At 42.1% G+C, this 18,258-nt stretch overlaps 1 protein-coding gene across 5 annotated transcripts in view; it reads right to left on the reverse strand.

The window, feature by feature from the left end:
• Positions 1-18,258, reverse strand: part of CHD7 (chromodomain helicase DNA binding protein 7) — a 198,298-nt gene that overhangs the window by 88,170 nt on the left and 91,870 nt on the right. For all 5 annotated transcript variants that reach the window (XM_053660799.1, XM_053660800.1, XM_053660796.1 and 2 more), the window contains exon 3: positions 322-752. In XM_053660799.1, coding sequence (XP_053516774.1) covers positions 322-752 — 431 coding nt within the window. The remainder of the gene's footprint in view (positions 1-321; positions 753-18,258) is intronic.

The raw sequence follows: 18,258 nt of genomic DNA on the forward strand, positions 1-18,258 counted from the left end.
CACTTGAATATAATTGTGCTGGTGACTTGGCTCTGTTTTTTAAATGACAAACTTTCACGAAATACAAAATAAGTCATTTTAAAATAATTTTTTCCAGTAAAGTCTAAAATTTACCAACCAAATCAACAGTTCATAATTATTGACTCCTAAATTTCGGAATGCATAAAAATCTAATGTTTCCATTTGGACATTAGAGAAAGCACCTCAACAGTGATAATGACAATCAAAGTGTTCCCTTGTTTCCCCTCCCCTCCCCCCAGTTCACACAGGCTGCCCATTTCTGAACTGGGTTTGGTGATGCTGTTTCGGCACGCAGCCTACCTTGACTTTTTGCTGGACTTGGGTTTTGGCGTGGCAGTTTTTGCTTTCTTTTCCTTTGGCTCTTTGGGAATCTTAGGGGCTTTCGGGGTCTTGGGTTCCTTGGGCTCTTTTTTCTCCTTGGGTTCTTTCAGTTCCTTGGGATCTTTTTTTGCCTTCGGCCTTTTCTTTTTCTTTTTTTCTTCTTGAGACCCATCTAGTGAATTCCTATTTAGTTCTTGGTTATCAACCCCACCAGGGAAGTCATCTTTACCAAAACTTTTACTGGGATCGTCTGCAACAATGTGGTTGTTTTTCTTTTTCTTCTTCTTTTGCTGTGGCTGCTGCTCTATTGACGGCAGGTAATCCTCACTCTTCACTAGCTGAGTGTTCGGTCCACTAACCTGAGTCATATCCGGCACTGGTTTCTCTAGAAAGGGCTCCGATGGAGAATGCTAAGAGACACAAATAGGAATTGAAATTAGTTTATCATTCTTCATAGTGAAGAAAGGAACTGAAAGTTACTGGCTGGTGTTTCTGAAACTTACTCTACACTCAAGGCAGCAAACAATTTACCAACTATATAGTTGAGAAATGTATCATTTTCTCTCATCGAAAAAAACCCATATTTTTTGAAGAAGAAAGTTTTAAAATAAACAGTAAAAAGGGACAACTTAGTAATACAGTAAAAAAAAAATTAGTTCAGCAAGAGAAAAACATTCTCATTCAGCTGAAGACACTGTCCATTTTTTTAGCAGCCTGCATAGGAAATGATGAATGACAAACTAGTAGCAAAAGCTAAATCAGACAGGGTGAATTCAAGTGAAATTCTTCTCCCCATGTAGAAATGGGAACTCAAATTAAAGATATATAATTAAGCCACTTTAAAAAAAAAAGTGTACTAAGTGAGTACTGCAAGGTTCAGGTCCTGTGAAAGTTTGAAATCAAAGTGTGAACACATAAATCTTACACAGTACAGGTCATTTCTGATTTAAATAACATTAAAATGCCAAATTAAAAGCACACATCCAGACTTAATGGCTTCAAATTGGTTAAATTTCTTGTACTAATATGAAATACAAATATTATTTTTCACAAATTAGTAACTTCTACATTTCCAAATTTCACTGAGGGAAAGAGAACCCAAATAGTCATTTTGGCATGCCAAAATGGTACTCACTATGTGTTTACCCAGAGATGGTCAATACTGGTCAGAATACCAGCAACTGGGATGGGAAGCTCAGTGATCTGCTGAGATCAGAGCCAGTGACTCCACCTTGCAGTTCACGGTGCAAACCAGGGCAGGGGTAGAGTATCATCTCCACTGTCAATTATGACATCTAATGAACCTTCACATTCCAATGAGATGCTCGAAAATGTTATTAATGCATCTGCAAATGCCGCTCATTTTCTGCCTTTTTCATATAATCTCCAGATACTTAATAACAGCTATAACGTAAACAGCAACAACAGCTGCCAGTGTTTACTGAACAATCGCAGTGTGTGCTAGACATGGGCTAAGTACATTATACCTCTGACACCATTCAATCCCCACACCAGTCCTAAGAGCTAGGTATGGTCACTGACACTTAAGATGCAGTGATGAGCCCAGAGAGTTACATGTGGTAAGGGGCAGAACTGAGACTGGCATCCAAGCTGATGCCTGCAGAGTCCACGACCTTCACCACAGCACCTCCAAAAAAGGAGAAGGAGGACAGCCCAGGTCCCAGACTGCAGAGGACTCTACAGAGTAATTCAGAAGCCATGGCTTACCATCAGCAAGTACTGTATATTAGATTCCAACACAACTAACATTTATTGAGCATTTATTTCATGCCATGTACTGAGTTGAGTGCTCCAGAGTTAGTGCACCTGAATCTCACAATGAAAGATGTGATCATTTCCCCCCATTTCTCAGAAAGGAAGTACAGTTTGAGCAGGTTTGTGACCACCCAAGACCACACAGCAGAGAACAGAGCAGAGATTTGAGACTAGCTTTCCTAAATCCAGACTCTGCCCATGTCCTGAAATCTTATACATGAGTATCCTTCTGGGAAAGGCTCCACAGGTTTCATCTGATTTCCAAAGTGTTTGGTAACCCCAAAACCATCTTTAAAAAAAAAAACATTGCCTGAGAAGAAAGTAGTTGTACTATTTCCATTCAATTCTCTGTGTGCAAAAGGATAGGAGAAAGCCCAGAACGATGAGGTAAGAGATAAAAACTCCAATCCAAGCACTGCCATTAGATCTAGTATCTGGGGGAAATCATTGCACTCATCTGGGGTTCATTTTCTTCAACTGCAAAATGAAGGGTTTGGGTTAGATAATTTCCAAAGTCCTTTCCAAAATCCTATGGTATTAGAAAAAGAACCTCAAAGAGTGAGGACACATAAGAAGAAAGGGAAGCAAGGGCACAAGTTTGAGAAGAGCACATGGATGTGTGTCTGGGCGCGCAGGCTCCCTGCAGGCACAGTGCAGCTGACCAGACTCCGAGAAAACTGAGCCCTGGGCGGCACTTCTCCCCCACAACCACTCCAGGAAAGTCGGTCGGGGCTCTTCCACATTATCATCACCTAAGCATAAATGCTGCTCTGAGTTAACTGCTTTATTATATTTAAGCTGAAGTCAAATTAACTGTTACATATTGTTTTCTAATGTAAACCGAAAAGAAAAAGCCATATGTTTTGTAAGGGACATAAACATTGCCTTATTTGGGACAAGCTATTTTCCAGGAAATGGAAGAAAAAGCATTTCCTGGAAAGGGGAGGAAAGAGAAAAGTCTACCAGTAAACAATGCTTAAAGCACAGAGTGGGAATCCATTTCGGCCCGTGTACCTGTCCCTTATCCACACGGCAGACTCCAGCGGCCAAGTGTGGCCTCTGACGTGAGATGCCTGGTGCACACTGATGAGTTAGAAAAAACACAGAACCAAAATACAGCAAGACTAAACATTTATTTACACACTTTAGCATACAAATGATTTTAGATGCTCCTTTCAGTAATAAACAAAGCCAGAAATTAGTATCGCTTAAAATTTTTAATCTCTTGTAAGAAGGAGAAAATGTAAAGATTAAACACAAAAAACTATTCATCCCGTTCAATATGCAGCAGAATTATGTTTTGGCACTATTTGAAATCGGGTGAAAAAGGTGCTCAGAAATATTATAGTGTTTACCAGACCTATATCTCCTTAAATCTTTTAGAGAAAAGCTGTTTTTGTAAACATTTAACAAAGAACAGATGGTCTGCCTTAATCATGTGGGGAAAAAAACCTGGAGCTCACAGTAATACCCTGACAGAGTCTCCCAGGCCCAGCGGAGTCCTGTCCTCTCCCCCCGCCTCCACCCGCGCATGGTACAGTCTTCTCTACTGCTGTTTCATTTTACACAGGACACTTTTCCATCAATTCACACTGCCTGACAGATAATCAATGCCATTAACACCTGATATTACCGTACAGGACATTCCTAAAATCTCTCATTTGTTAGAGTAAATGTGGAGAATATTAGATACCAAAGGAATTTTTAAATACACCCCATAAGACTTTCTGCTTGACACATGTTCTATCATACATCCATGTGTCTGTTGGAATATTATGGACTACAGAAGGACCATGCCCTGAGCTTTTGGGATGAAAACAGAGTGACTGGCATTTGCCATATTTTGTTGTGTATAATGTGCACTTTTTTCCCCAAATTTCTGAGGGAAAAATAAGGATGCACATTATACATGGGTAGTAATAATTCCGTGACTATATAAATGTTTTTAATTCTTTTATTTATGCCTATGCATTAAAAGTATAACTCTAGGAAGCAATAACAATGTCTGTATGCAAAATAATACCTTGAATATGATCATTGGTTTTGTTCCTAAATAAATAATTAAATTAAAAAATTTAAATGAAAGGGTTTTTTTTCCTGAAAGTTTGGGCCAAAACTGTGTGTGCACATTATACACGGCAAAATACGGTAAACTATTATAAATGAAAGTGATTCAAGGCGTGTATGTGTGCATGTGTTGTCAAAAAATTACCATAAACTTAATTTTTATCCTTAATTCTATTTTTCACTGTATGTAAATGAGACGCACACACAAAACGGGTCTTATACGGACAGAATGGATGCAATCTGACCACAGGAGAGCTATGGTGGGGAAGGGAGGGCAATTCCTCTGTTACCTTTAGGCAAAAGTGGCCCAAAAAGTTCAAGAGCATGAAAAAAGTAAAGAGGAACTTTTGCTCTATCTCAAGTGAGCTTCTGCCCCAAACACTCATCAGCACTTTTCTGCTTTAATTTAGTTTAACTGCGTTGTGCCTTCATTATACACTTGAAGCCTCAACCTGTTGGCGATGCTGGGTACACGAGTGACCAGCATAACATTAACAGGGTACAATACCTCCTGCATGTACTCTCTCTGCAAACCAACATTCTGTAATGTAAGACATCTATGGAAACTTTGTTTACTGGGTGATGCAAACAAGTCTAAAACCAAAACTTTACGACAAAGGAAAGATACCAGCAACTCGACAAGAATAACATGCTCCTTCTGCGAGACACACCCCTCCCCACAAACTGAGCTCGAGGGAGGCTCTCATGCTCCCTCCCAGACAATCCCAGATTCTGGCGGCCAAGTGGCAGACCAATTAAGACCCAAGAAACAACAAACACAAACTCAAAACACACTGAACTATGATTTAAATTATTTGTAAAAATGTAACTATTAAGTACTCACTGAAGATTCAAACTGGCTTTTTTTCTAATGGCTCTAGAAACATTTTTTAAGGATTTTATTTATTTATTTTTAGAGAGAGGGAAAGGGGAGGAGAAAGAGAGGGAGAGAAACATCAGTGGGTGGTTGCCTCCCACGTGGCCCCCACTGGAGACCTGGCCTGCAACCCAGGCATGTGCCCCGACTGGGAATCGAACTGGCGACCCCCCTGGTTCTCAGCCCACACTCAATCCACTGAGCTACACCAGCCAGGGCTAGAAATGTTTTTATTACTGGCATTCTTCACTCTTATTTTTCCAGTATTTCCCAGGTTCTTGATGTCTCAACACTCTTTTAAAAAAGAATTCCAGTATGAAAACTAAAGCTCAATCTTCAGCCAAAGAGTGTACAAGGGTTCAGTAAGTCCTGTTGAGATTTCAACACCCTTTTCTTGTCAATGACGTTGATAAAAAAAAAAAAAAGCAGCACTCAATATCTTGTGTTCATTTACTCATTCAAGAAATATTTGAGGATATAACAATAATTAAGGTAGAAACAGGAGCTGCCAGGTGAGGGCAGAGCACGTGGCCCAGGCTGACACTGAGGAGACTTCCGGAAAAAAAGTCAGCCAGGTGATGTGATGGCTGGGAGGTGGCTTCCTCCACGGACCCAGCCTTAAATGCATCATGCCTGAGATGGGATGACGAAGGGCACAAAAATGTATTTCAAGCAAGTTTTTAAAATCTCCTCTGTGGGAGAGTAGATCAAAATGAGCAGGCGTTAGTTTAAATAGTCAACCAAAACAATTTTTAACTTTGATTCTTTGATATAAAATAAGCATAAAAATATTTTTAACAGAATCAAGGGTTGGAGAATTTTCTGCTTGGCTATATTTGGTATTAAAGAGAGGGCCTCAAGTTCAAGTCTTTTATATTAGTTTTATTCAGCTCATTCTTAACAAGTTCTAGGATAAATTATATAGTGAATGAGTATATTTATGAACCAAATAAATAAATAAATAAATGAACAGTATCGGGATTGCTGGTTATATGAAGTAAGAAGGTAAAATGTGCAGAACAACTTTAAGGTATTTAAGTTTAGGGTATTAAAAGCTGTTCTATGAAAAGACAACTCAGGTCACATGAGTTTAGAGATTTCTGGGCTAAGCAAAATCAAACGGTTTCCTTTACTGCCAAACTCTCCAAGCCCTTTCTACACCCCGAGGAGACACCGTATCATGTGTGTCCTGAAGGTATTTAACCACAGCACCCCATTTTCCAAGACTATCTTGAATAAAATTGTTCTTCAAAATGTACGTTGGATTCTACTGAGTTAAACTACAGCAGGGCAAAGTCATCTGCTCCTCTAGGGCAAGGACACACGCGTGTGTGTGTCTGTCCCTGTGGGCCTCAAAGCAGTGCTTGTCAAATGTTTTATAAGATAGGATATGACTCTATAAGCAAATATAATGTTATACAAAATGCACTTAAACAGCTCCTGAGTTGTCAGTTTCTTCTATGTGCAATTTAAGTTACTAATAGGAATATTAGTATCATCATATAAAGATGACATATAGTTTCTATTACATACACAGTCAAGATAATTACCAAGTTAAATGAAGTAAATGTTGAAATATCATAATGTAATCATTTATCTTTGCCTGTACCTTACAATTACTAAATTTTTTAAAATTACTGATGAAACATCTCATTTAAAAATCATGTGAAGGCATTTTTGAACCTCTAGTTTTCTGCGTGTGTTTTTAAACTGTCCTTAGAATAGATTTGTCATGCAAAAGAAATCTTAAAGAGTCACAAATTAACATGAGCCACTTTTATGGCATGTCAATTATGAACACATTTTGAATTAGTAGAGTCCAAAATAATGAACCAAGCTTACGTTATATTTAATGTTAAATAGTTACTGAAAACTGACCATCTTCCAGGTATTTAGGAGTAAAACTCTACTATAGGAACTGTCACAAGTAGCATTTTAAATATGTAGAATACTACACTGCAGTCTGTTTGACTAGAGTGACCCAGCAGTGAAACCTCCAGCCATGTTAACCCTTAAGTGCCTGGGAAATTCTACATGCACCCGTTCTCTATGCTGACCAGGCTGCCACACTGCCCCGTGGTACCTGCAAGGCTGCCTCCAGCCTGGCCCCACCTAGAGTGACAGCAAAAAGGGTACAGGGTGCAGCCTGGTGTTCAGGGAGCGACAACACTGGGACTGCAGTCCCGCGGCCCTCCTAGGACACTGACCAGAATGCACCATGTGCTCTGCTAAGCACCTTATCTACCTCTTCCCTAAGATCCTGTAATAACCCCATGAGGTTGGTGAAGTAGCAGTATAATTCCTCTTTTATAAATGATGCGTTAAGATGAATTTCCCCAAAGTTACAAGCTAGAAAATGGCAAACCTGAAATCCTAACCCAGACGTGGCTACAGAGTCAGCGTGAAGGTGAGCGTGGCCCACACACAGCTGCAGAGGGGCAGCGAGGCCTCCAGGCCCAGCCGTGGCCACAGCACAAGCCTGGAGCCACATGTGAAGCCACAGGCTGTTTTTCTCCAAAACCATAAAGGTCTTAGTTCTAAAGACCTTAACCCTAATCGACAGGCTGAAATGGCTTTTAATTTGATGCAAATTTGGAATTTTGCTTTCAAATGGCCAGAAGAAAATCCTACTTTAGTTTCAGACTAAAGCTGTAGAGAATCACTAGTTTTTCTCCCAAAGATAAAAAATGTGGATAAGAATTGAATTTCATATTGTACTTTGCAGCTAATAAACATAATCCAGTTTCAATCTCAAAATCACCCTTTTTGACAGAAGCTGAATTCAACTCAATCAACCTGATCTGTCCCAGGAACTGAATTGAGTCTTCCAGAACTAGAAAAAGGTAAAAAGCAAAACAAAACCAAACAAACAAAAAAGGAATCCCACTATCCCAAAACCTCTTCCCTTGAAACCTCTCTCAAAACCACCTTCAAAAAACAGCTTATATAATTTTTAATTTAATCTACTCTATTTCAAGGCATCTAATGTAGTCAGTTCTTTTCTCCAGTTTGGTAGAAGATCATTCTACTTCTTGGGAAAAGCACCAGATGAAGTAGCAGGCTTGCATTTAAGGGCCATGTCCTTGAAATAATGTGTCTACATACACACACACACACAGATACAAACCCCTAGAGCATAGAACTGAACTGATGTTAAACTGAACAAACTTGATGTATCCCAATTGTTTCATAAATGCCTGGAAAAATTAGTTTAATTATTTATATAAGACTTGAATTATGTTTTTACATGTGTTAGTTTTAAAAAAAAAATGTACGCAGGTAATCGGGCTGTATTCCTGACCTTGAGAATCATTTCCTGAAGTACTTTTAACTGAAGCGAAAAAAATGTGGAGGGGCCGACAGAACCCACTAACCTGGGCAGGGGAGAAACACAATCCACCTGGAATTTAATACAATTCAAAGCCTATTGCAGTAAATGGCAAATAACTTCTGAGGTTTCCTGGACCACAAGCAGAGGGGTAGCCCCCAGTACACAGCAGGCCTGCTTGGAGAATACATCCATTCTCCTCCAACAGCACCTCCCCCCCAAAAGCAGGGTCTGCAACATGGACGTCATGGTGTCTCTGACTTGCAATAAGCAAACCAAAATATGACCCATCAGGAGTCTGAAACACAGTCACTGTCACACTCTTGCTCTGAATTTCTTAATGCCTTCAGGCAGTAAATTATAAAGCACCGTAATTTTACCAAACGTTACTTTCTAGAAGTAAATATTAAATAAAATAACGAATATGCTCAGGGTCCTTACCGAAGTCAATTTTACTTTCTCTCCCCTCCCTCTTTCTTCTCTCTTTTCTTTACCACCTTGCATGTAGTGTTCCCTTAGTCAGCTGGGCTCAATAAATATCAGTGAATGAGACTCTATAGGCCCAAATCCAACTTCACAGACATTTGTCAAATTAGCTCTTAGGTCTGTATTGTTCTCAAATGAGCATGTGGAGGCTTGAATTTGGCAGCTGCCCTCTAGACCTGAAACCACCCAGCTTACTAAGGGTCAAACTCAGCAAAACACAAGACAGCAATGCTTCAGGGCTGGCCAAAATGTTTTGCATAAATAGAACCTATTTAAAGATAGTAAAGACAATGACCAAACTTACTAAAGAGTTAAGCTCAATTCTAAAACTCTTTGCTGTACACACTTAAACTGTATGTTGCTGTCACTGGTCTACGACCCTATAGAGGTCAATACTGACAGCAATTTACTAAGCTATTCCTAAGAATTAAAAAAGTCAAACTTCGACAGACTGAAAGGAAGGTGTGCCTTTACCTAACACTGAACAACCCCAGGGGTTGTAGAAATAGAAATAGAACAATCGCTAGGGTTGGGGGGAGTCAATTTACAAGAAGCTTAATGATAAAGCTAATTTACACTCTAGGCAAGTTTTTTTAGGATTCGGAGCTTGTCAGTTTAGCAAATTTAGTTGGCTATAAATGCTTAATGACTACTTTGGTCCTATAAACACTCACCCACATCTTGGAGGAGGCAGATTCCTAAGGCAGCCTCATGCTCCCCTCCTCCCGATTGGGGGGGAACCTGTGGCTTCTGGCAACAGAACACCGTGAAGGTAGCAGAACTTCACAGGTGTGTCAAGGTCCCAGATCAGCTGGTTCTGTGTTACTCAAAGGAGAGACTGTCCTGGCTGGGCCTGACCTGATCAGGGGAGGTGACTGAAGCAAGTGATAGCAGGGGAAACCCACCAGGGCGAGGAACTGCAAGCAGCCTCAAGAAGCAGTGGGCAGGGAGACAGCTGGCAAGCACTGAAGCCCCAGTCACGGCAGCAGGAAATGCATTCTGTCCACAACCCAACTGAACTCTGATGCAGATTCTTCTGTAGCCAAAACTTCAGGTTAGAATGCAGTCCTGACACCTGAGAGTAGCCTTGTGAGGTGACGCTGTGCTCGGACCCTGGCCTGTAGAAACAGGTGCGTAAGAAAGGGCTATTGTTTCGGGCCGCAGAAATTGTTATGTAATAATAAACAACCAAGCACACACTTTAGTGTCCTCTGCGACTCTCACTTGAAATTTTTTCAGACTTTTTTCCCCATCCAGGATCCCTGTTCCATGCCTCACGTGTTCAGAAAGAGAAGCCACTCAGGAGTATCTCTCCTCGTACCTTTGTAACTCCGCTGCTGCCGACGGTAGCACGGGTCCAGGTTCACAATAACTTCTGCACTTACCCACATTATACAAATGGGAAAACTAAGGCACACAAAGAGGTTAAGACACTTGCCCAAAATCACAAAAAGCTAGTTCTAAGGAGAGTCAGGACCCAACCCAGGGACCCTCTCTGCGGAGCCCATGTCCCCACCATCACCCTACCTGCCTAATCGCTGTCACTCGTGTTCTCCTCCAGAAGCTTCTCCAAAAAGAGGAGGCCGTGATGGCAGAGGGGGCTGGGACGGGGGAGCCACCGGACAGAGGTGGGCCCCGCTCAGCCGGGAAGAGCCCAGATGCAGTCAGAGGTGTGGCTGTCGCAGGCAAGCTGGAGCCTGACATTGTTAGACAGTCAACTACCACTCAAACCAGCTCAGGGAGGGGACTTTAAAAAGAAAGTAACTTCATTTTCAAATTTAAAAAATATATAAGAAACTGCACTATAAACAATATTAAAGACTCTTGATACTCATTTTAAAAGAAAGTTTACTGCACATCAGAAACAGTCAGTTAACACGTAAAGGGGCTGGTGTCCCTATGACTCCTTCCAGCTGGAACCACACACGAAACAGAAGATACCAAAGCAATTAAGTATTTTATAAACACTGCTGAAGGGTCAAAAAGAGGGAGGTTCATTCACTGACTAATAATGCAGTAATAAACAAGCAGCAATGTTATGCAACCGAGAAAATGGTTATAATTGAATCTACACAGCTGGGCACAAATAAGAAGCCTGCTTATATATATTAGCTCACAAATGCTTTGTGTGGGAAGGCTTTACTTTTAGAACTGTCTCAGATCTGAGTCCCTTTTACAGTCAGATTTTTTTCTGATCTGAATATAATTCAACAATTACAACTGCAGAACAGACAATAACTTAAGAAACTGCCCCACCGATAATTTGCTGTCCTATTCATACTACAGAGAAAGAAGTGTGTACCAAGGGGTTAAGAAGTTAAGCTTTCTTGAGATGTGCACTCTTTAGATCTGTTCCGGTGATACTTACTTCACCTTGTTGTGCACAGCCACATAAATAATGGATGACTGTGTCTCCCGAGCACACTAGTGGGAAAAGCCCAGAACAAAGTAGCTTTTCACATTTTAACATTTAGCTCCCACTGTGTTTTTGGAGTTTCCTTCACACCTTGGGGTTTTCCCCTTTGAGAATACGGGCAGGAAAATGCTGCTGATTACCACACTTAAGCTTACACATATGTGTAACATAGAGCTGTAAGAGTGATTCCTGAATCCCCCAGCATTAGAATCCAAGAAACGTTACCCCTCAGATTCAAGAATGAGCTTGGTAGAAGTCCACCATCCTCTCGCCAAGTAAATGTAGTTAAAATGAAAAGCAAAACAAAACAAGTTTCTTTTTGAAAGATAATCTAGATAGATACTATGCTTATTACTACATGAAATTTTTTTCTTAATTGCATAACTAAAATCTGAGTGGTTTTGTGATCTATGGTCAAGTTCCTGGCTGCATAAAACCTAACTAACTTCAAACAAAAATGGATGATTAGCTAACCAGCAGGGCAGAGGTACAAATGTATCTTCTACAGGCACACATTTTACATCAATGATATCTATTTTTATGAGATAAAAGTACTAAAGCTTTAATGGTGGCAATTAAAACAGCCAAGAGTTTGAGTAGCTCAGTGGCTGAGTCACAGACCTTTTACCTATAATGGGATCCATTATATCCCTGAACTCAGTTTGAGGGAGTGAAAGACGAACAGATTTTTAAATATGGTTATAAAACAGCAGTACCCTCTGAACTAAGTTTAAACTGCTGGGTGATTTACCCTGCACCTTAATGTCAACATCCATTCAGCACCTTCTTTATAGTTCTTAGATACTTATGTCCATTTTTAAAATATTTGAACAATTTGAAAATGCTACAAAGATGCTATTTTGTAATCATTTGTATTCGAGTAATTTGTTTCTGTTTTAATTTATTTACATTATAAGTGTTTCTGTTCTTACAATGTGTAAATGCAGATGACTTCTGACAAATACCATCATTTGTGCCTAAATATTTATATTTTGATATTCTCTTTTAAAATACAATTTAGAGCAGGTGAATAGAATGTAATTTACAATAAGATGCTACATTCTGGCAAACAGGTGGGGCTTTTTTATGATAGTTTAACATTTCTCCAAAGTATTAGGATAATAAGCTCTGTAGTTGCTTATTCAAAATTTCATAATCAACTAACATCTAACCACTTCTCAAATTCAAGAACCTAAAGATGTTCTCTTTGGCTTCTGTTACGGCACATTCAGAAATGTAAATAGAAGTTATCTTGGGAACAATCTCACAAATTTTTGTATGTTACCATCACCACCCCCAGGGACAACTGACAAACAGAAAACAACACACAGAATGGATTTACCTCTGAGCAGGAAAGACGGATGGACGGAACAGGAATAGGGGACAGTTACAAAGCAGCCTTGGCCCACATGATCCAAAGGTCTCTCAGGGTTGGGTGGGTCTGCGGCCCCCACCAGCATTAGATGGAGAGTGTCAGACGCTAACTTGGGCATATATATCCTTTATGTGTTGGCAGCTCTTTTTAGGTAAGATGTCAAAAGGAAGGATAGCAGGATGGACTTGAGGGTGCAGTGTTAAGGTTGGTTTCTGACCATTCACTCTGTGGGAGCTTTACCAGTCAAGTGGGCAGACAATCATGTCTAGATGCCCAACTTCCTCGTCTGTGAGAGGGCCTTGGGGAAGTGGATTGACAAGTCCCCCCGAACTCTGAGACCAGGTCTCCACCATTAAAGTCTGGTTTCAGTCCCGCTCAGATAAGAAAAGCCCCACACACCTAAAGCAGACACGAGCACTTGTAGGGGGCATGGAGAACCAAAGAGAATTTCAGAGGGAAGTGTTTAGGAAGTTTCTCAGACAGGCATGAACAAGTAACTAAAACTTATTTAAAAAGCTACAGTAGAAATCCCAAAATTAAATAAGATACACCAGAATTAGTACAACAAAATCTTAAAATACACAGTTTACTTCCCCCATTTAAAAGGAAAACTTTCAGAACAGTATTCTAATAATAATCTCATTTCATTTACCTAACAAATGTCTACTAGGTTTCTTCACATTAAGTTTAGTCTCTGCAGCATGCAACACATTTGTGAACCTCTGGAGTCAAAGACCAAATCAACCATGGAGAGGTGACAGAGATGGGGCAAGAATTAAAGATGAAAAATCCTAAGTCATTCAGCCCAGGCCCAGGGCCATGAGAGGAGCCACTGCACAGGGTAAGTCTCTCACCCAGAAAAGGTCTGCTGAGACTTTCAGAGGGGGACAATGCTGAATTCAGGGACACAAGGACAGGGGATGTTCAGGGCCCTGAATTCCTCAGGGCACAGCTGAGAATGCGGACTGCAGCAGCAAATCTTCAACTCTGAGTGCCGTGAGCTCCCAAGGCCAAAAACACCAGCCAAGACATATCCTGCACTAGCTTCAAATCGATACGTGACACCCTTGTAGCAACACTCTTGAAAATAGTCACTTAAATGAAGTCCGCCCTACAGAATGATTTAAATAACTATACCCTCCAAATGTATCTACCAACCTACTTTTTTATTTGCTTCCTGCCTTTCCATACTTCCCCACATCTTCCTCTGGCTCTCGCCACCTTTCTTTGCTCCCTTTGTAGCAAAGTCCTTGACAATATTTGCTGTCTTCTTCCTCCTTCCACTTGCTCTTAAATATGTTCTACCCACACTCATATTCTCCAAAAACAGCTTTCGTCAAGGTGACCTCCAGTGGCCTGCTCTCTGCCTCTCCCTGCTCCTGACCTGCTCCAGCTGCTCACTCCCAGCTTCCTCACGAGACTTCATCCAGGACACTCCTCTCTCCTCCTACCTTGCAGCCTTTCTCGACTGGTTCCTCACCAACTTCTCGACCTGTCACTGCTGAGATGCTCCCATCTTTCATGCTTGGAGCATCCTCCCTCGGCAGGCGCCACTGCTCTAAGCTCTATGTGATTCCCAAAGTTCGTCGCTGAGCACAGACGGCTGCCTCCCTTGAGCTCTCGACTTCTCTATCCAACTGTCTACTTGATGTATCCACTTAGATGGGCCGATACGCATCTCAAATTTAATGCACTCTAAAACAAACGCTTGACTTCTCCACCAAACTCCATCTCTGTAAATTGTTGTTCCGCCAGCAGCAGAAGTTAAATACAAGGAGTCTCAGGACCCACCTTCAACCCAGTGTGTAAATCCTATTGGCTCCACCCTCAACACTGACAGAAAATACTGCAAAAACCTAAGGACTGTAAGACCTTGCCTGGGCTACTACAAGAGCCCCTATACATGACCCCCTGGTTTGTAGCCTTGCCCCACAAACAAACTATTTGCTGCAGTCTGAGTGATCCTTTAGAAAAGCAAATGCAATCATGCCACATCGCATCTATTCAAAACCTCCAATTATTTCCCAATTGTATTCACGGTAAAAATCTAAAGTACTCACCACAGCCTACAAGACCTTAAATGACATGGACTCCTGCTACCCTCTATAATTTCATCTCCTATAATTCTCCTCCTTGCTCACCTCCACTCCAACCACACTGTTCCTTGTTTAAGGTCCAGCAACGAAGGGCGAGGGCCCTTCTGCCTCAGGGTCATTGCACAGGCTGCCTCTGCTCTCCGAGCTCTTACCCAAATATCTCGATGGCTTCCCCGCTGGCTTCCTTCAGGAGGTCTGAGGCACCAGCATATTAAAGCAAATGTGACAAAATGGTAACAATGGGTGATTTTACGTGAAGAGTAGACATGTGCTCACTGCATTATTTATTCCTTCAACTTCTCTGTAGACTGAAAATTTTTCAAGTCAAAGTTGAAGGGGTTAAACCTCTCTGCTACCACCACATGATTCTCCTTCGCCCTGTTGCCAGCCATTCCCCCCTCGTCGGCCCCTCCCTGACTCTCTCCCTCTGAGGTTCTGCTCTACGTGTCCATGTGCCCCAGGACTCCACTGTCCACGTGACACAGTCCAGCAGACCGGGCGTTTGTTTCCACAGAAGACTAGATATCTTCCCCGGCACCTTCAGATGAGCAAGCCAAAATCACTCTCCTCTACCAAAATCCCTGCTTTCCTGTCTTGGTTAACGTCGATGCCCAGTCACCCAGCCTTGCTTCTTCCTCATCCTCACTGGACACATCCAAATGGTGGTGAAGACCTGCCTCTCCTCTGTCCACTATTCTAGTCCCAGCCTCTCACTCAAGGGCTTGTTTGCTAGTCTTGCTCCTGTTGGACCGGCCTTCTTCAATGCACGCCAGTCCCCCGTGCTTCACTTTCCATCGCCCATGGTTTCTATTACCCAAAGCATCAAATGGAAATTTCCAGAAATAAACAATCAGTTAGTGAGTCTTAAATTACACGGTGCTGAGCGGTGTGATGAAATCTCACGCCATCCTGCTCCATCCCACCTGAGATGCGAGTCACCCTCTGTCAGCAGCGTCTTGGTGCTGCGCACGCTCCCTGCCAGGCGGGTGCTCGGGAGCCGTCTCGGTGCTCACATCCACGGTGGCGATATCGCAGAGCTCGTCTCCAAGTAGCCCTTACTTTACTCAGTAATGGCCCAAACACATTCACATCACTGTTATTACAGCATATTGCCATAATTGTTCTATCTTATTATTAGGTCATTGCTGTTCATCTCTTACAGGGCCCAATTTATAAATTGAACTTTATCCCAGGTATGTACGTATAGGGAAAAAACTAGTATATATACAGGGTTCAATCCTTTCCATGGTTTCAGCCACCCACTGGGGGTCTTGGAATACAGCCCTGTGGATAGGCAAGGACTACTGTACTCTCTGTATCATAACAAAGAGGTCATTTTAGAACACAAATCACCTATGCTGCTTCTCTTTGTACAATCTGCTGATGATTTCCATCAACCACATTTAAAACTGAGACTCTCCCTGGCTGGTCGGGGTCTTCCCCGCACCCACCTCCCCAGCCCCATGCCCAGCCGCCACACGCACTGGCACCCGCTGGCTAACAACTGCAGTCACGCAGACACACTCTGTTCTTTCCCTGCAGTGCTGGTCAGCATGTCACTCCTCCTGCCTGGAATGTCATTCCTGCTGTCTCCTCCCAGATAAATTCTCCTCAATCTTTAAATCTCACTTGAAACATAACCTCTTCCCGTGGCCTTCCCTGATCTTTCTTGGTTGAGTCAAAGACTCTCACAAGGCCAAGTGATATTTATCACATTCGCTGACTATTTATTATAAGATTTTTCTAGTTCTTTCAGCTGTGAGCTGCTGAAGGATAGCGGCATGTTACGCTCCTATTCTCATATATACAGGAGTATATACACACTGGAACGTGTGTGTGGCATGATATACACCATAGGCTCAGTACTGACCGACTGAATATCAAAATCTCCCAAGCCACCTTCAAATACTAACACGGACGTCCCATCTCCGGCCTCTGCCCTGACCACACGTGCTCTCCAGGCACTTCCTCAGCCTCATTCCTTTACACCCGGCAGCAGCTGTAGCTCCAAGGTGCCCAGAAGAGTGTCTGAAACCACTTGAAACTAATAAATGTGTAAATGAATGACAGTGACTAGTCTAAGGCAATGTTGAAACATGTGCCATCCTTTCAAAGGACCATTTTCTTCCCTGATTCAAATACCACCTTTCTCGCTGGCCCTGAAAATAATGAAGCTCTGTATCTATGCCCATGCAGATCCTCATTTCTCTCTTTTTGTTGCAGTTCCATCACTGCCAAAATGGGATGTTTTTAAGGGGAGAAGAGAATTTTTCCCTTTATTTTTATTGACACTAATACACATGTTCCCATTTCCCCGCTCTGCCCCTTCCCTCTGGCCACCACCACACTGTTGTTTGTGTCTGTGAGCTACGCATACGAGGACAAATTATTTTTATGTAATAATGACTCGCAGAGTCACTGGCATGTTGTAAGTGCTCAACAATGTTGCCTGATGAATGAATGAATGAATGAATGAATGAAATGAATAGATAAGGCTTTCCTCTTGTCTTTGAATATTTTAAATAAGACTGGACAGGCAGGAGACGCTGCCTCTTCACCGTGACCTGGTTGCGACCGCCTCACTCCCAGAGAGGCTGCGCGACAACAGCACTCCCTGGAAAAAGACCCAGAAAAAGTTCTCAGAATCTGACCTCCAAAACTAAAAAGACACAGACATTTTCCAATAATTGCTGAACTACACTGATCATATTTTTTATCAAAAATGGCTTATAATTTTACTGTGGTAATTTTTAAATAAACGTGAAAATTCTAATGGCTTTGAACTGTGAAGTATTCAGTCACTTTAGAGGGAGGTCGCAAATGTTGACACATGTGCTTTTCTTCTCTTGGCTCTGACCACAGCCCATCTACTGGTGGGAGTCGGGGGAGGGCTATCCATCCTCCGCTGAAGTCCAAGGACAGCCCCCGAACCAGAGACAGGGCAGGAGACAGAGAGGTCTGACCGGGCAGTTGGCTGGGAGGGGGATGGAGAGCCCAGGGGGTCAGTGCTGGGTTTAAGGGGCTTCCAGTCCTAGGCCCCAAGATCACGGAGCCCGAGACTAAGCTCAGTATATAAAAACCCAACATCGAAACCTCAAATTCCAAAGTCCACTCATCATTTTACCTCCTCCCTTGTGTTCCTGAAAGCAAAACAAAACAAAAATCTTGTGTTTTTTCCTGAACTCTTCTAACTGTGAGCCACCACTCACCTCGTACCCAAGCAAGAACTGTGGCAATGCAGTCTCACCTCCTCGGCTTCTCCGTGCACACTGCCACTGTCTGAACTCAGGCCCCGCGACCTCCCAGCCACCTTTCCCACGGCCAGAGCCACCGGACACATGCGGCCGCTGCACACTCGAAGTGTGCAGGTCTGAATCGAGAAGTGCCGTCAGTGCGAAATCACAACACACTCAAAGACTCAGAACAACAAAAAATAACAAACTATCTTGTCAATATTTTTATATTAAGTATTGTGTGTTGAAAAAAATATTCAAA

Source organism: Artibeus jamaicensis, unplaced genomic scaffold, assembly GCF_021234435.1.
Source record: "Artibeus jamaicensis isolate MK-2021 breed Jamaican fruit bat unplaced genomic scaffold, CSHL_Jam_final scaffold_916, whole genome shotgun sequence".
In the NCBI taxonomy this organism is placed as follows: Eukaryota; Metazoa; Chordata; class Mammalia; order Chiroptera; family Phyllostomidae; genus Artibeus; species Artibeus jamaicensis.